The following is a 13,757-nucleotide window of genomic DNA, read 5'->3' on the forward strand; positions in this document are numbered from 1 at the left end:
CTGGCTTCTCTCATTTAACAGTTTTTAATGAGTTTCATTCATATCTTTGGGTGTAGTCATAGTTCATTTGCTCTCATTGCTATATAATATTGTAAATAATCATCACCATTTATTTATCTATTCTACTGTTGAGTAAGTAGTTTCCATATTGGAGATACATATGCAAATATCCTGTCTTTTGGTGGGCACATGTATGATTTCTTTTGGCTGTATACCTAGGCATAGAATTTTGTACATTATTTTAAAAAGTGTACAATTCAATCATTTTTATTGTGTTTATGGATATGTGTAAGTCACACCCTTAGTTATCACCACTCTATCCTCCCATCCCCTCTGCCCTATGCAACCACTTACTCTACTTTTTGTCTCTACAGATTTGCCTAACCTCAACATGACATAAATGAAATTATACAATATGTGATTTTCTGTGTCTGGCTTCTTTCACTTACTACAGTATTTTCAAGGTTCATCCATGTTGTAGCATGGATCAGTATTTCATTTCTTCTTATGGTCATATAATATTCCATTGTAGAGATATTCCCCATTTTGTTTATCCATTTATGCATTGCTGGATATTCAGGTTCTTTTCACTTTTTGACTATTGTGGATAGTACTGCTCTAAACATTTGTGTACAAATCTTTGAACACTTGTTTTCACTTCTTTTGGGTATGTGCCTAAGAGTACAATTGCCAGGGCAAATGTTAACTCTATGTTTAACTCTTTGGAGAACCACCAAAAATGTTTTCCACAGCAGCTGCACCACTTTACATTCCCATCAGCAATGCAAAAGAGTTCCAGTTTCTCCACATGCTCCCCAAATTTGTTATGCTGGTTTCTTGTTTATACCTTCCTAGTGGGTACAGTTTGGTTCAGTTCAGTTCAGTCGCTCAGTTGTTCATGTCCGACTCCTTGCGACCCCATGAATCGCAGCACGCCAGGCCTCCCTGTCCATCACCAACTCCTGGAGTTCACCCAGACTCATGTGCATCGAGTCGGTTATGCCATCAAGCCATCTCATCCTCTGTTGTCCCCTTCTCCTCCTGCCCCCAATCCCTCTCAGCATCAGAGTCTTTTCCAGTGAGTCAACTCTTCGCAGGAGGTGGCCAAAGTATTGGAGTTTCAGCCTCAGCATCAGTCCTTCCAATGAACACCCAGGATTGGTCTCAAAGTGCTATTTAATTGTGGTTTCAGTTTACATTTCATGTGCTTGTTGGCCATTCATATATCTTCTTTGGAAAAATGTCTATTGAAGTCCTTTGCTTATTTTTTAATTGGGTTATGTGCATTATTTATAATTCACGCATCTGGTTATTCATTTGAGCATTTCTTACATTCCAGGCCCTGTGAGGCACTGAAGACAAAACAGTGGACCCATTAGTTGCCAAACAAAACAATTATTTTTTAAAATAATCCTTGTTTCCTAACTTGTCTTATGAAATAAGATCTGGCAGCAGATCTAGGCCTGAATTCTCACATGCCCATTCCCTGCTCACACCTTTAGGTGCAGCTGTGCTTTGTCTGCAGTTCCCTCCCAGCTCCCGCCTAGCTGACTGACTCCCAACTGGCATTTTATAACACCCAATCCAAGTAGCTAAAGACTTACTCTAGTTGTTTGAGTTGGGAGCACCTGGGACTCCTGGCATCCTGCTCCAGCTCCTTAAACTTTCCACAAACAGACAACTTTTCCTAAAACCATATCTAGTTTCTTTTTCAGGTTTAAATGGGGTATCTGCCACTTTGTTTAAGAATAGAAAAAGAAGTGGCCGCCCTTCTTGCTCAAGGTGTTTTGGGTGTGTTTGAGGAAGGAGAGAACTAGAATCAATGGTGTTTGCATTTGGGCTTTTGAAATGATGGGTGGTTCTTAAATTTATGAGCAATGCATTGACATGAGTTTCTCAAACTCTTCAATCTTTTGAAGGAGCAACCTGTTTTCACTTCAACCTTGTCCTATCTCAGTCCCCGTTTCTTGGCTTCAATTAGTAAACAACTGTGGAAAAATAAAATTGAGATTAGACAATCTCTAGTGATCAGATAAGGACTAAATCCAGAGCCCATCCCATCCTTTCTCCCCAAATTGGGCAGGCAAGGCTATCATGCTGGAGTAGTGGTGCTGGATTCTCCATTCTCCACTTCAGGTTCAGCTATTTACCAGCTAGGCAGCCCACTTGGCCTCTTTGCGCTTCAGTTTCCTTACCTGTACAAAGAGAGTTCATAACGCCCTCCTGTATTTTTTAGAACTGGCTTAGTGTGTATCAGAGAAACCCCTTCTCACCATGGTTTTAGTAGATGGAGTTTTTCTGGGAAATGGCCAGTGTGTGGCTGGTGTGGTACAGCCTGCTGTCAGGCTCCATGTCCGTCTGTCTTGTTGCTCTGCAATGCCAAGCTCACCATGTGCTCCAAGAGAATTATCACAGGCAGCATTCCAGCCAGCAGGAAAGAAAAAGAGAAGATGTGCTTCCCTTTAAGGGCTCTTCTCCGAAGCTGTGCACACACATACACACAACCTCTGCTTAAATCCCATTGGCCAGACTTTATTCTTCAACCAGACCACCTACTGGGGAAGCTTGGAAATGCGGTGTCTATTCCACATGGCCATGGCCAGATAAACATCTGAGGGTGTATTATTAAGGGAGAAGGGGCTACTGGGAGTCTCTGTCATTCCACCTATCAGAGCCGCTGTGAAGATAAAGGAGACAATATACTTTTCAACTACATTTGGGGATGCTGTGCTTAGTCCCTCAGTTGTGTCTGACTCTTTGCGAACCCATGGACTATAGCCCACCAGGCTCCTCACGGGGATTCTCCAGGCAAGAATACTGGAGTGGGTTGCCAGTATTGCCTGGGATTGCCAGGGGATCTTCCCAACCCAGGGATCGAACCCAGGTCTCCCACACTGCAGGCAGATTCTTTACTGTCTGAGCCACCAGGGAGGGGCGCATAAATCAACCTGTTGATCTGTCAGCTAGGCATTCCAAGAGGCCACTGAAAACCATGGTGAGTGTGTAGAAAATCATATTCCACACCAAACAGGATTCTGGGACATTTTGAGAATAAGGGGATCTGTGTTGTGAAACAGATGCCCCAGCTCCCCACTTTTAATGCTTTGTTGACAACAAGACCATTAAACTAGCTGAAATCTGTGTTTTTCTGCCTTCTAATCCAGATGCTGGGCTGTTGGGAGGTGGCTTACCAAGGCTTCAAGGGCAGTGGTAAACCACTGAATGCAAAAAATGTATTTAGTTTGGATTCACCAGTTGTAAGCAACAGAAACCCAACTCAGACTAACTTAAATGTTTGTTCATATTTTAGATTACATATATAAGTAAGATCATGCAACATTAGACTATCTGCTTCCGGCTTATTTCCCTTAAACATAATGTCCTTTGGATTCATCCATGTTGTTGCAAATGGAATTCAGCTCCTCTCTCCCCTCACCAAACTAGTTTAAATTCAAAGAGGGACTTTATTGACTGGTGACAGTGAAAAGTCCAGAGGCAGGTAGACTCAACACATGACTGTGTCTAGGTATTCGACAAGCTCAAGATTAAGTCTGTCACTGGGTCTTCCTGTCTGTTTCTGTCTTTGTCTCTGTCTTTCCATCTCTCTACTTTCCCCTGTGTTGACTTTCTTCCTAAGCAGATTTTCTCTACATGCTTGCTCTTACACCCATCACTGTGGCAAACCCAAGAAAGGAGCACATCTGTTTCCCAGTGGGCAAAAATAGGTGCCCTCCACATTATGCCTGTGAGGGAAGGATTTGGGTACACAGTCTCTTTTGAGTGGTGTCATGGTGACTGCGAGGAACTACCTCAGTAGTTCTTTAGGTCTGCCACCCTGAGTGGTAGAATGTGGGGGCTGGCAGGGCTTCAGAGGCCTGTGACTTCTGGCTGTTTTCTGTCCTAGCACACCTGAGGAAACCAGCTGGCTTAGGTGGCTCACTACAATCTTGGAGAAGATTGCCCAGGGAGGTGATCTAGATAGCATCCCTTTGAGGATAACCACTGATCCAAGTCCTCAGACTTTATAGGTGGGGAGGCTGAGGCCCAGAAAGGAGAAGACACAGCTATCTTCACTTGGATTTTCTTGAGAACAAGAATGTGGGTGCAGGTGGTTTATTTGTGATCCTGGGAAGCAGGAGTGAGGGAATATGGAGAGGAGACAAGAAGTCAATTTGGGGCGTGTGTGGGCAATCAGGATCTTACCGCACCCCCCATCCCCAGGCTTGATGCCTCCCAGAACGCCCAGCTACAGAAGGAGAAACTTGAGGGAGTCCCTGAGGACAGAACCACAAGACACTGCCCTATCAGTGAAACGAGAAATGTGCTGAGGACACATGTCAAGGGACACCGAAGGTGTTTGTGACAATCTCCCACCCAGCCAGTGGCACACCTGGGATGAGAACTCAGGCCCCCAGCTCCAGCCAGTGCTCACTCGCTCTCCAGTTTGTGACTCATCTTAATTGAAGTCAGGAGAACCTACCCATCAGCCTGCACTGGGACACACCCTCATGTGATGTGAGGTCTCCTCTCTCATTTATACGGAAACCCAGTTTTGCTCCCCTCTGCCCTGCATACTTTATTCTGTCCAGAAATTCTCCCTCATAAGCCAGAAGCAGCCAATCGGTGACAATTAGGATTGGCCTTTTCAGCTCAGCAACTGTAGGACTGAACCATCAGGAAGGGCCCCCAGGGCCCACACCACCCTGGGGTGGTGGTCTGGAAAGCCTGGATCTGGAGCATGCCCTCTGGGGTGAGAACAGGGTCTGAGAGCTGTCATATACTTCTCTGGGCCTGGATGGGAGCCCAGCACCTGTCACCCAGGTCTGGCAAATGGGCATAAGCAGGCCCAAGCTTATGATACTTAGACTTCTGGGGACCTTTTTTTAAAAAAATAATAATTAATGGTTTTAATAATTCATAACAGAATAACTGAGTAGATCATACATGGAGTTCATTATGCCCACCCCCGACCCCATCCCTGGCACTGTTTCTCTGATATTAACATCTGCATTAGTATGGCACATTACAATTAGTGAACTAGTATGGTACATTATTGGCTTCCCAGGTGGTGCTAGTGGTAAAGAACCTGCCCACCAGTGTAAGAGACACAGGTTCAATCCCTGAGTCAGGAAGATCCCCTGGAGGGAGGGCACAACAACTGACTCCAGTATTCTTGCCTGGAGAATCTCATGGACAGAGGAGCCTGGGGGGCTACAGTTCATAGGGTCGCAAAGAGTCAGACTAGACTGAAGCAACTTAGCACACATGCACGCATGGTACATTATTGTTGACCATGGGCCAAGTTTACATCAGGGTTTAGTCCTTGTGTTAGATTATTCTGTGGGTTTTGACAGATACCCAGGGGTCTTTTTACCAGGAGGAAGTGGTGTCTAAAATGAGGCCATTCCCAGCCCTCCCAGGCTACCTCTCAGCATGATTGACCTTAGTGTCCCTTTCCAGGGTTTGGATACCAAGGCTCCAGACCCTTGGCACTGAGTGGAAACTGAGGAGTAGGCTGGGGAGAACCTTCTCTCTGATTAGGGACAGAGGTCAGCATCCAGGTTTTGATTTCCCAAGGGCAAAGTAGTTCCTATGTTAAATGGGTCCCTGGCGATGGGGCAGATAAGACAGTTTCTGGAGTTTTCTGCACACGTTGTATGCAACCTGCTTCCTAGCACGATGTGCCAGCCTTTGGTTCCAGGGAGGCCTGGCTTGGTGCAGTTGAGCACATAGCCCCTCTTCCCACAGTTCTGGAGAGCTGGATAACACTGTCCCCTTGCCCGTCGGAGGCTTCAGCTATGTCCAGGGCCACGTTGGATTGCACCTTAGTAACAAGACCGTGGGGCGGTGCCTGGATGCCACAGCACAGAGGATCCCAGACCAGGAGGCCTTGGTTGTCCACCATGAAAACATCAGGTTGACCTTTGCCCAACTCAAGGAGGAGGTGGGTCCTGACTTTGAACCTTCAAAGTGGGCAGGTGCTGGCCCCCAGGTGCCAAGCTTGGTGGAGCTGCAAGGGTGGTGCCTGGGTATGGGGCAGGGTGCTGGGGCTGCCTGAGAGACCCCAAGGAATGTCAGGAGAGGAGGGCAGGGCTGAGGCAGAGAAGGTCCAGGTGCCTCCTGCATCAGTCGTTTCTGGGACACTGGTTAACTATGCATGTTCCCAAGTCCCCCTCCAGACCTCAGGCCTGCGTATCTGCCTGTCCCTCATTCCCAAGTGGTTCTGATGTGAACCCCTGGGCCAAAGGTTAAAGTCAGACTCATGGGCGCCTTTCTGCTCACCTGCATCTCACCCCTCTGTTCCCCTTCTGTTTACTCCAGGTGGATAAAGCTGCTTCTGGGCTCTTGAGTATCGGCCTCCGCAAGGGTGACCGGCTGGGCATGTGGGGACCCAACTCCTATGCATGGGTACTCATGCAGCTGGCCACAGCCCAGGCTGGCATCATTCTGGTGAGGAGGGGATTACCTGGCATAGCTGGGTATGCAGGGGGGAGGGCATCATTCAGGGGAGCTCCCTGGACCCTTGGCCCCAGAATCACACCAGTGCCTGGCTGGTTTCAGACCAGCTAGTGCTTTCTCCTGAAGCCCACCTAGGAAGCCTGAAGGTACAGGGTGCTGCCTCTGAGGGTGGAGGGGCTTCAAGTGGCAGCATCTGCCCAGGACACGTGATGTACCCTCACTGTCTCCACCAGGTATCTGTGAATCCAGCGTACCAGGCTATGGAGCTGGAGTATGCCCTCAAGAAGGTGGGCCCATTCCTTGGGTACTGTGGGGGAAGCCAGCTAGTACCTAGCACAGGGGGCTTCCAGAAGCCTGTCACAGAAGGCTGAGAGGGGTGGGGGGCATGCACAGGTGACACCCTGAGTCTGTCCTTCTTCAGGCAGTGGGTGGGAGGAGGGGATGGTAGGTCAGACAGGCTAGTGTGTGTGTCGGGGGTGGTGGCTGTGTGTATGGGAGACAGAGCAACTGTCAGGACTCTACCACATTCCCAGGCTGGGGCTTCCTGCTGACCGTGGTGGGGGGCTCCCCTTCTACAGGTGGGCTGCAAAGCCCTTGTATTTCCCAAGCAATTCAAGACTCAGCAATACTACAACATCCTGAAGCAGATCTGTCCAGAGGTGGAGAAGGCCCAGCCAGGGGCCTTGAAGAGTCAGAGGTGGGGGTGTCCTGGGTTGGGAGGGGTACATTATGCTGTATCCTGGCCCCCTCACTCCTTACTCATCTCTGTGGGCCATCCCTCTCGTCATGCTCCCCACCGCCAGGCTTCCGGATCTGACCACAGTCATCTCGGTGGATGCCCATCTGCCAGGGACGCTGCTCCTGGATGAGGTGGTGGCAGTTGGCAGTCAAGAGCAAAATCTGACCCGGCTCCGGCACACCCAGCAGTTCCTGTCCTGCCATGACCCCATCAACATCCAGTTCACCTCGGTACGGCAGAGATCTCCAGGTCCTGGACCCAGGCTGTCATGCTAACACCTGCCTGCCCTGAGACCCGCCCCGAGAGCAAGGAGGCAGCAGAGATCAGTAGAGCACTCTCCTCCTGTGGCCAGCCCTAGCTGTGCCCTGGAAAACAGCAACTAGAGTCCTTGTCCCATGCCCCTCTCCCCTGGCCCTCTTGTCCCAAGCACAGTGGCAGATGTGCTGAGCCACCACAGGTCAGAGCCCCTCATTTGGCAGATGGGGAAACTGATGCCCAGAGAGGCCATCTGCTGGCGAGCCTCTGAGCCACCTTATAAGTGGCCTGAGAGTAGACCTTCTCTGCCACATTTCTGAATCCTAACACCTGGCACCATGCAGGCACAAGGCAAATCACTAAATATGTACTGAGTGAATGAATGGATCTAGGGCAACAATCTCAATCTCCTGACTCCCATCCAGTGCTCTTCCATGCCGTGGCCCAGGATGGGAAGGGGATGGGATGAAAGAGGCCAAGCTATCAGCTTCTTATCTTGTCAGGGGACAACCGGCAGCCCCAAGGGGGCCACACTCTCCCATTACAACATTGTCAACAACGCCAACATGATAGGGCAGCGCCTGAGACTGCACCAGAAGGTGAGGGGGTGCTGGCCCAGCAAGGGCCTCTGGCACCCTGCAGGGGTGGGGGCTTGCTGGGTTCCCCCTTCTGGCTAGAGGAGCTGGGCTTCTGGCCCCACAGTAGACCCAGCTCCTGCTTCCATCTCCAGATGCCAGAGGAATCGCGGATAGTGCTGCCTAGCCCCCTGTACCACTGCCTGGGCTCTGTGGGGGGCACAATGGTGAGCCTGGTACACGGTGTTACCCTCATCCTGTGCTCTCCGGTCTTTGAGGGTAAGAAGACGCTGGAGGCCATCAGCAGAGAAAGGTGGGCATCAGTGGGCAGCTATCTGTGGGCTGATAAGATCCTCCTGTTCCTCACTCCTGGGCCCTGATTCCTTTCCAAGCTGTCTCCGCCCTCCAATCAAGAGAAATGGAGATGGGGTAGTGGGAGATTCTCAGGAGACCAGTTCCTCCCTCCAAGGAGCTTCTGCTTATATCCCACAGTTGCAGCCGTGGCCCTTACTGTAGGCTTAGAGTCTGGTGGGTGAGAGGAGGAAGTTCCCTTCTACTTCCAAGCCTGATTTTGAGATGCACCTCCCTTATACAGAGGCTCCTTCCTGTATGGGACCCCCACAATGTTCGTGGACGTTCTGAACCAACCAGACTTCTCCAGTTACGACATCTCAACCATGCGTGGAGGTGGGATGGGACCAAGAGTGGTGAGGCCAGGACTAGCTTAGTGAGCTGCATAGGTGCCCAATCTTTCATTTAGGGGCAAAAAGGCCACTAAACATGGGTGGGAGGGAGGGAAATCCTCCGTGTCCCTAGACACCAGCCTAAGACCAGCTGCCTAGACATCAACCTAAGGATAGCTGCCAGGTCTAGAAACAAGTCCAGGGTCGGGAAGCAAAGGGAATGTTATTTCCTAAAAAGGGCTATAGGTGAATGGGAGTCTACTGGACCTGGAGAAGGTGGGAGCTGTGTCAGCCCTCTCTCCAATTCAGGTGTGATTGCTGGGTCTCCTGCACCCCCAGAGCTGATCAGAGCCATCATCAACAAGCTGAACATGAAGGAGCTAGTGGTAAGCAGAGGCAGGGGCTGGGGTGGGGGGCAGGCCAGGGCTGGGCAAGAACAGATTGCTGGATGTGTCGAGGAGTCCAGCCTGGGTCTCCAAGGAAGACCCTTCGGCTGGCCCTCATTCTAGAAAGCCAATGTGAGAAACTGCAGTCTGACCTCATCAATAGCTCTCAAGTCACAAAAACAGGTGACAGGGGAATAAATATTATACATACATAAATTTATATTTATAGAAATCTGGGGAAGAAATGCAGCGTGGGAAGATGTGTGGCAAAGCACCAGTGTCCTGGCAGGTGGGGGCTGGCGGAGTTGAGGGTAGGGGCTTCAGACCCTTCCTAGGAGCAAGGGGTAGGGCAAGGATCTGATGTTTGTTTCCAAATGACAGGGAAAGGGAAATCGAGAGGAGGATTCTGGAAGGGTGGCCATCCTGATGGTCACCCTGTTCTGGTCCTAAACGACTTGGGGGTCTTAGCAACAGCTTCTCTGAGAGGAGCTGTGGCCGTGAGGCCAGGCGTGCTGGAGCTCTCAGCATCAAGTGGAGCTGGGTTTGTGCTGGAGTGCCCGGGTGCCCTGCCAGGACATGTCTAGGTGTGAACAGATCTATGTATCAGCAGAGGGTGTTGGGAGAAGATGGGAGTCAGAGGTGAGAGGATCAGTAGTTTCTCCGGCAGAAGGCAGAGGCCAGTCACCAGGACTGGCTGGGTCAGGACCTGTGGTGAGGCAAGGACTGGTGTCAGGACGCCAACAGTCTAGATGCTGTTCGGAGAGAATGGTGGGAGTCCTAGGAGGTATCATTTTCCCCCTTAGAGGAGGGAGCCCCAGTCCTCCCCTCCTTTCCCTGTAAAAATGGAAGTATCCTGGGACATCCTCCTCAATTCCAGAGTCTCTAGAGAGAGAATGGGGATCATGCCCACTGGACCCCACCTGTTTAATGGCGGCCGGCTTTCTTGGACCTCTTAGTGGGGAACTTGCAGCCGCGGAAGGCATCCGTGTCACGAATGTGCTGGCCCCTGAACTTGGCGGGCGATGCGCAAGTGGCATCAGGGCGAGAGGTCTTAGCTTCCAGCCACCTGGAGAGACAGAGAATTGCTGGGGTTGGGGAAGAGATGTAAGAGTATTGGAGGTAAGGACAGTGAACCATGGGGTCAGGTTGACTTTGCTTTGGGGTAGTCTGGAACTGTCATCTTCATTTTAGAAATGGGGAAGTGCCCAGCGTCCCACACCTCTTAGGGAGCAAATCTAGGACATATGCCTAGGATGTCTTAGTGCAGGGTCAGTATGTCTCCACTCCATCACAGGAGGATGGCCTCTAGGGGTACTACTGGGGCCCTCTCACCTCCGAAGGCCCCGGAGCTGGCAGGTACACTTCCAGGGGTTGTTGGTGAGGGTGAGGGTCTCCAGGCTGTCAAAGGGGAAGTTGGAGGGCAGCTGGTGCAGGCGGTTGTTCTCCAGATGGACATGTTTCAGCGTGGTCACACCCAGGAAGGCACCGTCAGAAAACTAGGGAGCAGGGTGGGCGTGAGTGAGCAGCTCAGTCCCAGTGTCCGGCCTCTCCCAGCTCTATGCTCCCACGGGGCAGGGTCCACCCCAAATGCAACAGTGGTGCCCTGAGCAGGTTCACAGCGTGACTAGGTTTTCTCAGAAGATCTAATCCATACAATGGTCTGTTGAGCTAGGTAGTGTTTCTTTTCAATATGTAGATTGCAGGGCAAGGTTAAGTCCCTTGCTCAGGGTGGCACTAGGGAGTCAACAGTAGCTGCAGGGCCACATCTAGCTCCTTTTCCTCTGGCACCGTGCTCCCTGTGCAAACACTGGGACTGGGGAGGCAGCCAGAGTTTGGCCTCAGCGGCCCAAGCTGGCACAGAGTGAAGCTGGTCAGTGTTTGGTGGGATGGGCCATGGGCCCAGGCTCCCCACAGGCCCCAGGGTCCTGCATGTCCCCCAGCTTTGTCCTCCCTGCTCCCGCACTGCCTGCCAGGCACTATTTGTGGATCCACCTTGGTGGAGTCTTGGGCCAGGCTGGCTGGCTCCAGAGGAAACATTCTATTGGTGCCCACATCTTGGCCCAGACATCACGGTTCCTGCCTGGCCTCGCCTGCCCCAAATGAGCCCCTGCTTTCCCGCTCTACTTCCCACTGAAAGGCCACGCTGGCAATAATGGGCCCCAGGGGACTGTGACTTCAGCTGGGGAGTGTTCAGGGCTGAAGAAGGGCAGGCTTGGGCAGGCTCTGTCCGCCCAGACTAAGGCCGGTTGCTATCTAGGTATGATTCTGCCCTCATCTCTGTGCCTGTGGTCCAGGGAAGGGTGTGAACCTCCCTGGTATTCAGACTGTTCTGATCTGTCTTGCCACCTTACCCTGTTTCCTGCCCAAACCTCCTGGTGAAGCCCCTGCGCCAGAGCAATTTTCTGGTCCCAAGAAGGGATTCCACCCTGACCCAAGGCAGCAGCACCTGGCCAGGCACTGGGCATCTGAGGGAGGACAAAGTCAGGAGATGGGTCTGGTGACCAGGGTGGGCAAAGGGCAGTGAGTGGTCTGGGGCACAGTGAGGCATGGCCAATCTTTCCTGTGGGGAGACACCCAGGGTCCTTGTGCCGAAGGTTGACAGTAGTGAGTGGCTCTTGCCTTTTCCCCTTCATGGAACCCATGGATGCCATGCCTGCATTCTGGGGCAGGCCCCTGGTCCATGGTCCCCACTCAGCTGAAATGGCTCTGAGGATGCAGTGGAATGCATGTGTGTGGACTGGGGGTTGGGTGGGGGATCCACCAGGGCCTCTGGGAGGCATAGAGGCGGTCTTCCTCAGTTATGTGCTCCCTGCTCACTCCCCAGCCCCCCACTCCACCTTAGCACTCATGCACACTCCCCACCAGGAACAGGGTCTCTTTGTGGGCCTGATTTGCCCAGCTCCTCTGGAAGGCTTCTCAATAAACAAACCTCCCTTTATGGGATGGTAGGTTTACTGGAGGCAGGAAAAAAACAGCAGAGGAGGGGTGGAAGGCCCAACAGGAAGAGGTGGCTTCTGTGCACAGCAGGGGGGTTGAGGGCCCTGGATATGCCTCCTGGGGGCCATTGGTGGGGCCAGGACAGCCTAGCTCTGTTTATAAGTAGGAATCTTAGGAGGGTAGTGGCTGAGACTCAGGACAGGGACAGCAGGGCAGGATTTGGGGTGGGGATGTGATAAGAAGACCGAAGCGACTTAGCATGCATGCATGCATTGGAGAAGGAAATGGCAACCCACTCCAGTATTCTTGCCTGGAGAATCCCAAGGACAGGGGAGCCTGGTGGGCTGCCGTCTATGGGGTCGCACAGAGTCGGACACGACTGAAGCGACTTAGCAGCAGCAGCAGCATCGATAAGATGAGGACAGAGCTCCACACCTTGGAGACAGCCACAGGTAGAGGAATTTTAGGGGAGAGGGGATGGTGCCCAGCTGTGGCCCTGGATCCCCGGGCCTCCTGGCAGTGAACAAGGAGCCAGGGCACAGCCCCGCAACCAGGAGCTCACCTTCTCCAGGTTGGTGTTGTCCAGCCACAGCGTCTCCAGGTATCTGCCGAAGGACTGGAAGGCATTATCGGGAATGCTTTTCAGGGGATTGTGGGACAGCTTCAGCTCCTCCACCACCCTCAGCTTGCTCAGAGCAGCTGAGGGGTAGCTGGACAGCTGGTTCCTGTCCAGGTAGAACTTGGCGAGGTTTTCCACGTCATCCAGAGCGCCTGGCTGCAGGGAACTGAGTGAGTTTTCCGACAGGTAGAGCCAGCGCAGGTCCTTGGCGCCCTGGAAGGCGCCTGAGCGCAGCTCTCGGATCTTGTTGTTGTTGAGCTGCAGGATGAAAAGGTTGACGAGAGGGGAGAGCAGCCCCCGGGGCAGCTCCGTCACCTTATTGTGGTCCAGGTAGAGGTAGGTGAGCTCGGTCAGGTCGTCAAAGGCACCGGCGCGCAGCACGCGGATGTCGTTATGGGACAGGTACAGGTAGATGAGCTGCTTGAGGCCGCGGAAGGCGCCAGCGGCCACCTCGCGGATCTGACAATGCTGCAGGTGCAGAGACACGAGGCTGGGCATGGCCCGAAATGAGTTGGCTGCCAGCACAGGGAAGTTGTTGCGCTGTAGGTTAAGCAGCTTGGTCTTCTCTGACACCTTGGGGATCTTCTGCAGCCCCACCTTGTCGCAGATGACATGCTGCAGGTCGCTGTGGCAGTGGCAGTTCTGGGGGCAGGCGGCCAGCGCAGGCAGCAGGCTGGCCAGGAGGCCCAGGCTGAGGCTGAGCAGGAGCATCGGGCGGGCCATGGCCGGGACGTCTGGGGCCGAGGCAGGGGGCAGCGGCAAGTCCTCGGCGCTCAGCCTCCCGCCCTATTTATATGGTGGCCCTGACCGCAGCCGGCAGCCAGAGCCAGCTCCTACGTGGAGCCGGAGGCCACCGGGTTAACTCCCTCCCGCCCAGAGCTGCGCCCCTGCCCTCGACGGGGAAGGGCCCTCCCACCCTGGGGACTCTGCGGGGGGCCGCACTGGCCCCGAACCTCGGCCCCTAGCTCGGGCCCCTGTCTCCCTGCCCTCGGACCCGCTCCCTGCCCACCCCATCTCCTCTCCGCCCGGGGCGGGGGAGGGTATGGGTGTGTCCAGGACCCGAGTTTACTCCCGAGTCGGGCGGGGGCGGGGGGCGGCGGGCAG

At 52.9% G+C, this 13,757-nt stretch overlaps 2 protein-coding genes across 4 annotated transcripts in view; one reads left to right on the forward strand and one right to left on the reverse strand.

Annotated features, from left to right (window-relative positions):
* Positions 1-13,757, forward strand: part of ACSF2 (acyl-CoA synthetase family member 2) — a 31,491-nt gene that overhangs the window by 12,758 nt on the left and 4,976 nt on the right. The window contains exons 2-10 of one of the 2 annotated variants that reach the window (XM_006041160.4): positions 5,749-5,944; positions 6,322-6,450; positions 6,693-6,746; positions 7,038-7,156; positions 7,263-7,428; positions 7,957-8,052; positions 8,184-8,341; positions 8,624-8,715; positions 9,021-9,097. In XM_006041160.4, the coding sequence (XP_006041222.4) occupies positions 5,749-5,944; positions 6,322-6,450; positions 6,693-6,746; positions 7,038-7,156; positions 7,263-7,428; positions 7,957-8,052; positions 8,184-8,341; positions 8,624-8,715; positions 9,021-9,097 (1,087 nt within the window). Of the gene's footprint in view, positions 1-5,748; positions 5,945-6,321; positions 6,451-6,692; positions 6,747-7,037; positions 7,157-7,262; positions 7,429-7,956; positions 8,053-8,183; positions 8,342-8,623; positions 8,716-8,949; positions 9,098-13,757 lie in introns of both variants that reach the window. The other variant, XM_025280331.3, reaches the window with a different exon arrangement.
* Positions 1,053-13,511, reverse strand: CHAD (chondroadherin). Of its 2 annotated transcripts, none has more exons than XM_006041159.4 (4): positions 12,597-13,511; positions 10,430-10,593; positions 10,018-10,163; positions 1,053-1,352 (listed from the first exon to the last, which is right to left on the reverse strand). In XM_006041159.4, exons 1-3 carry the CDS (start codon positions 13,374-13,376, stop codon positions 10,022-10,024), a joined length of 1,086 nt encoding a protein of 361 aa, XP_006041221.1. In that variant the 5' UTR covers positions 13,377-13,511; the 3' UTR covers positions 1,053-1,352; positions 10,018-10,021. The 2 variants fall into 2 exon arrangements, with proteins under 2 accessions (XP_006041221.1, XP_006041220.1); XM_006041158.4 differs by lacking the exon at positions 1,053-1,352 and adding an exon at positions 9,537-9,803 and having other exon boundaries at positions 12,597-13,509.

The sequence above is a fragment of the Bubalus bubalis genome, chromosome 3 (genome assembly GCF_019923935.1).
Source record: "Bubalus bubalis isolate 160015118507 breed Murrah chromosome 3, NDDB_SH_1, whole genome shotgun sequence".
Lineage (NCBI taxonomy): Eukaryota > Metazoa > Chordata > Mammalia > Artiodactyla > Bovidae > Bubalus > Bubalus bubalis.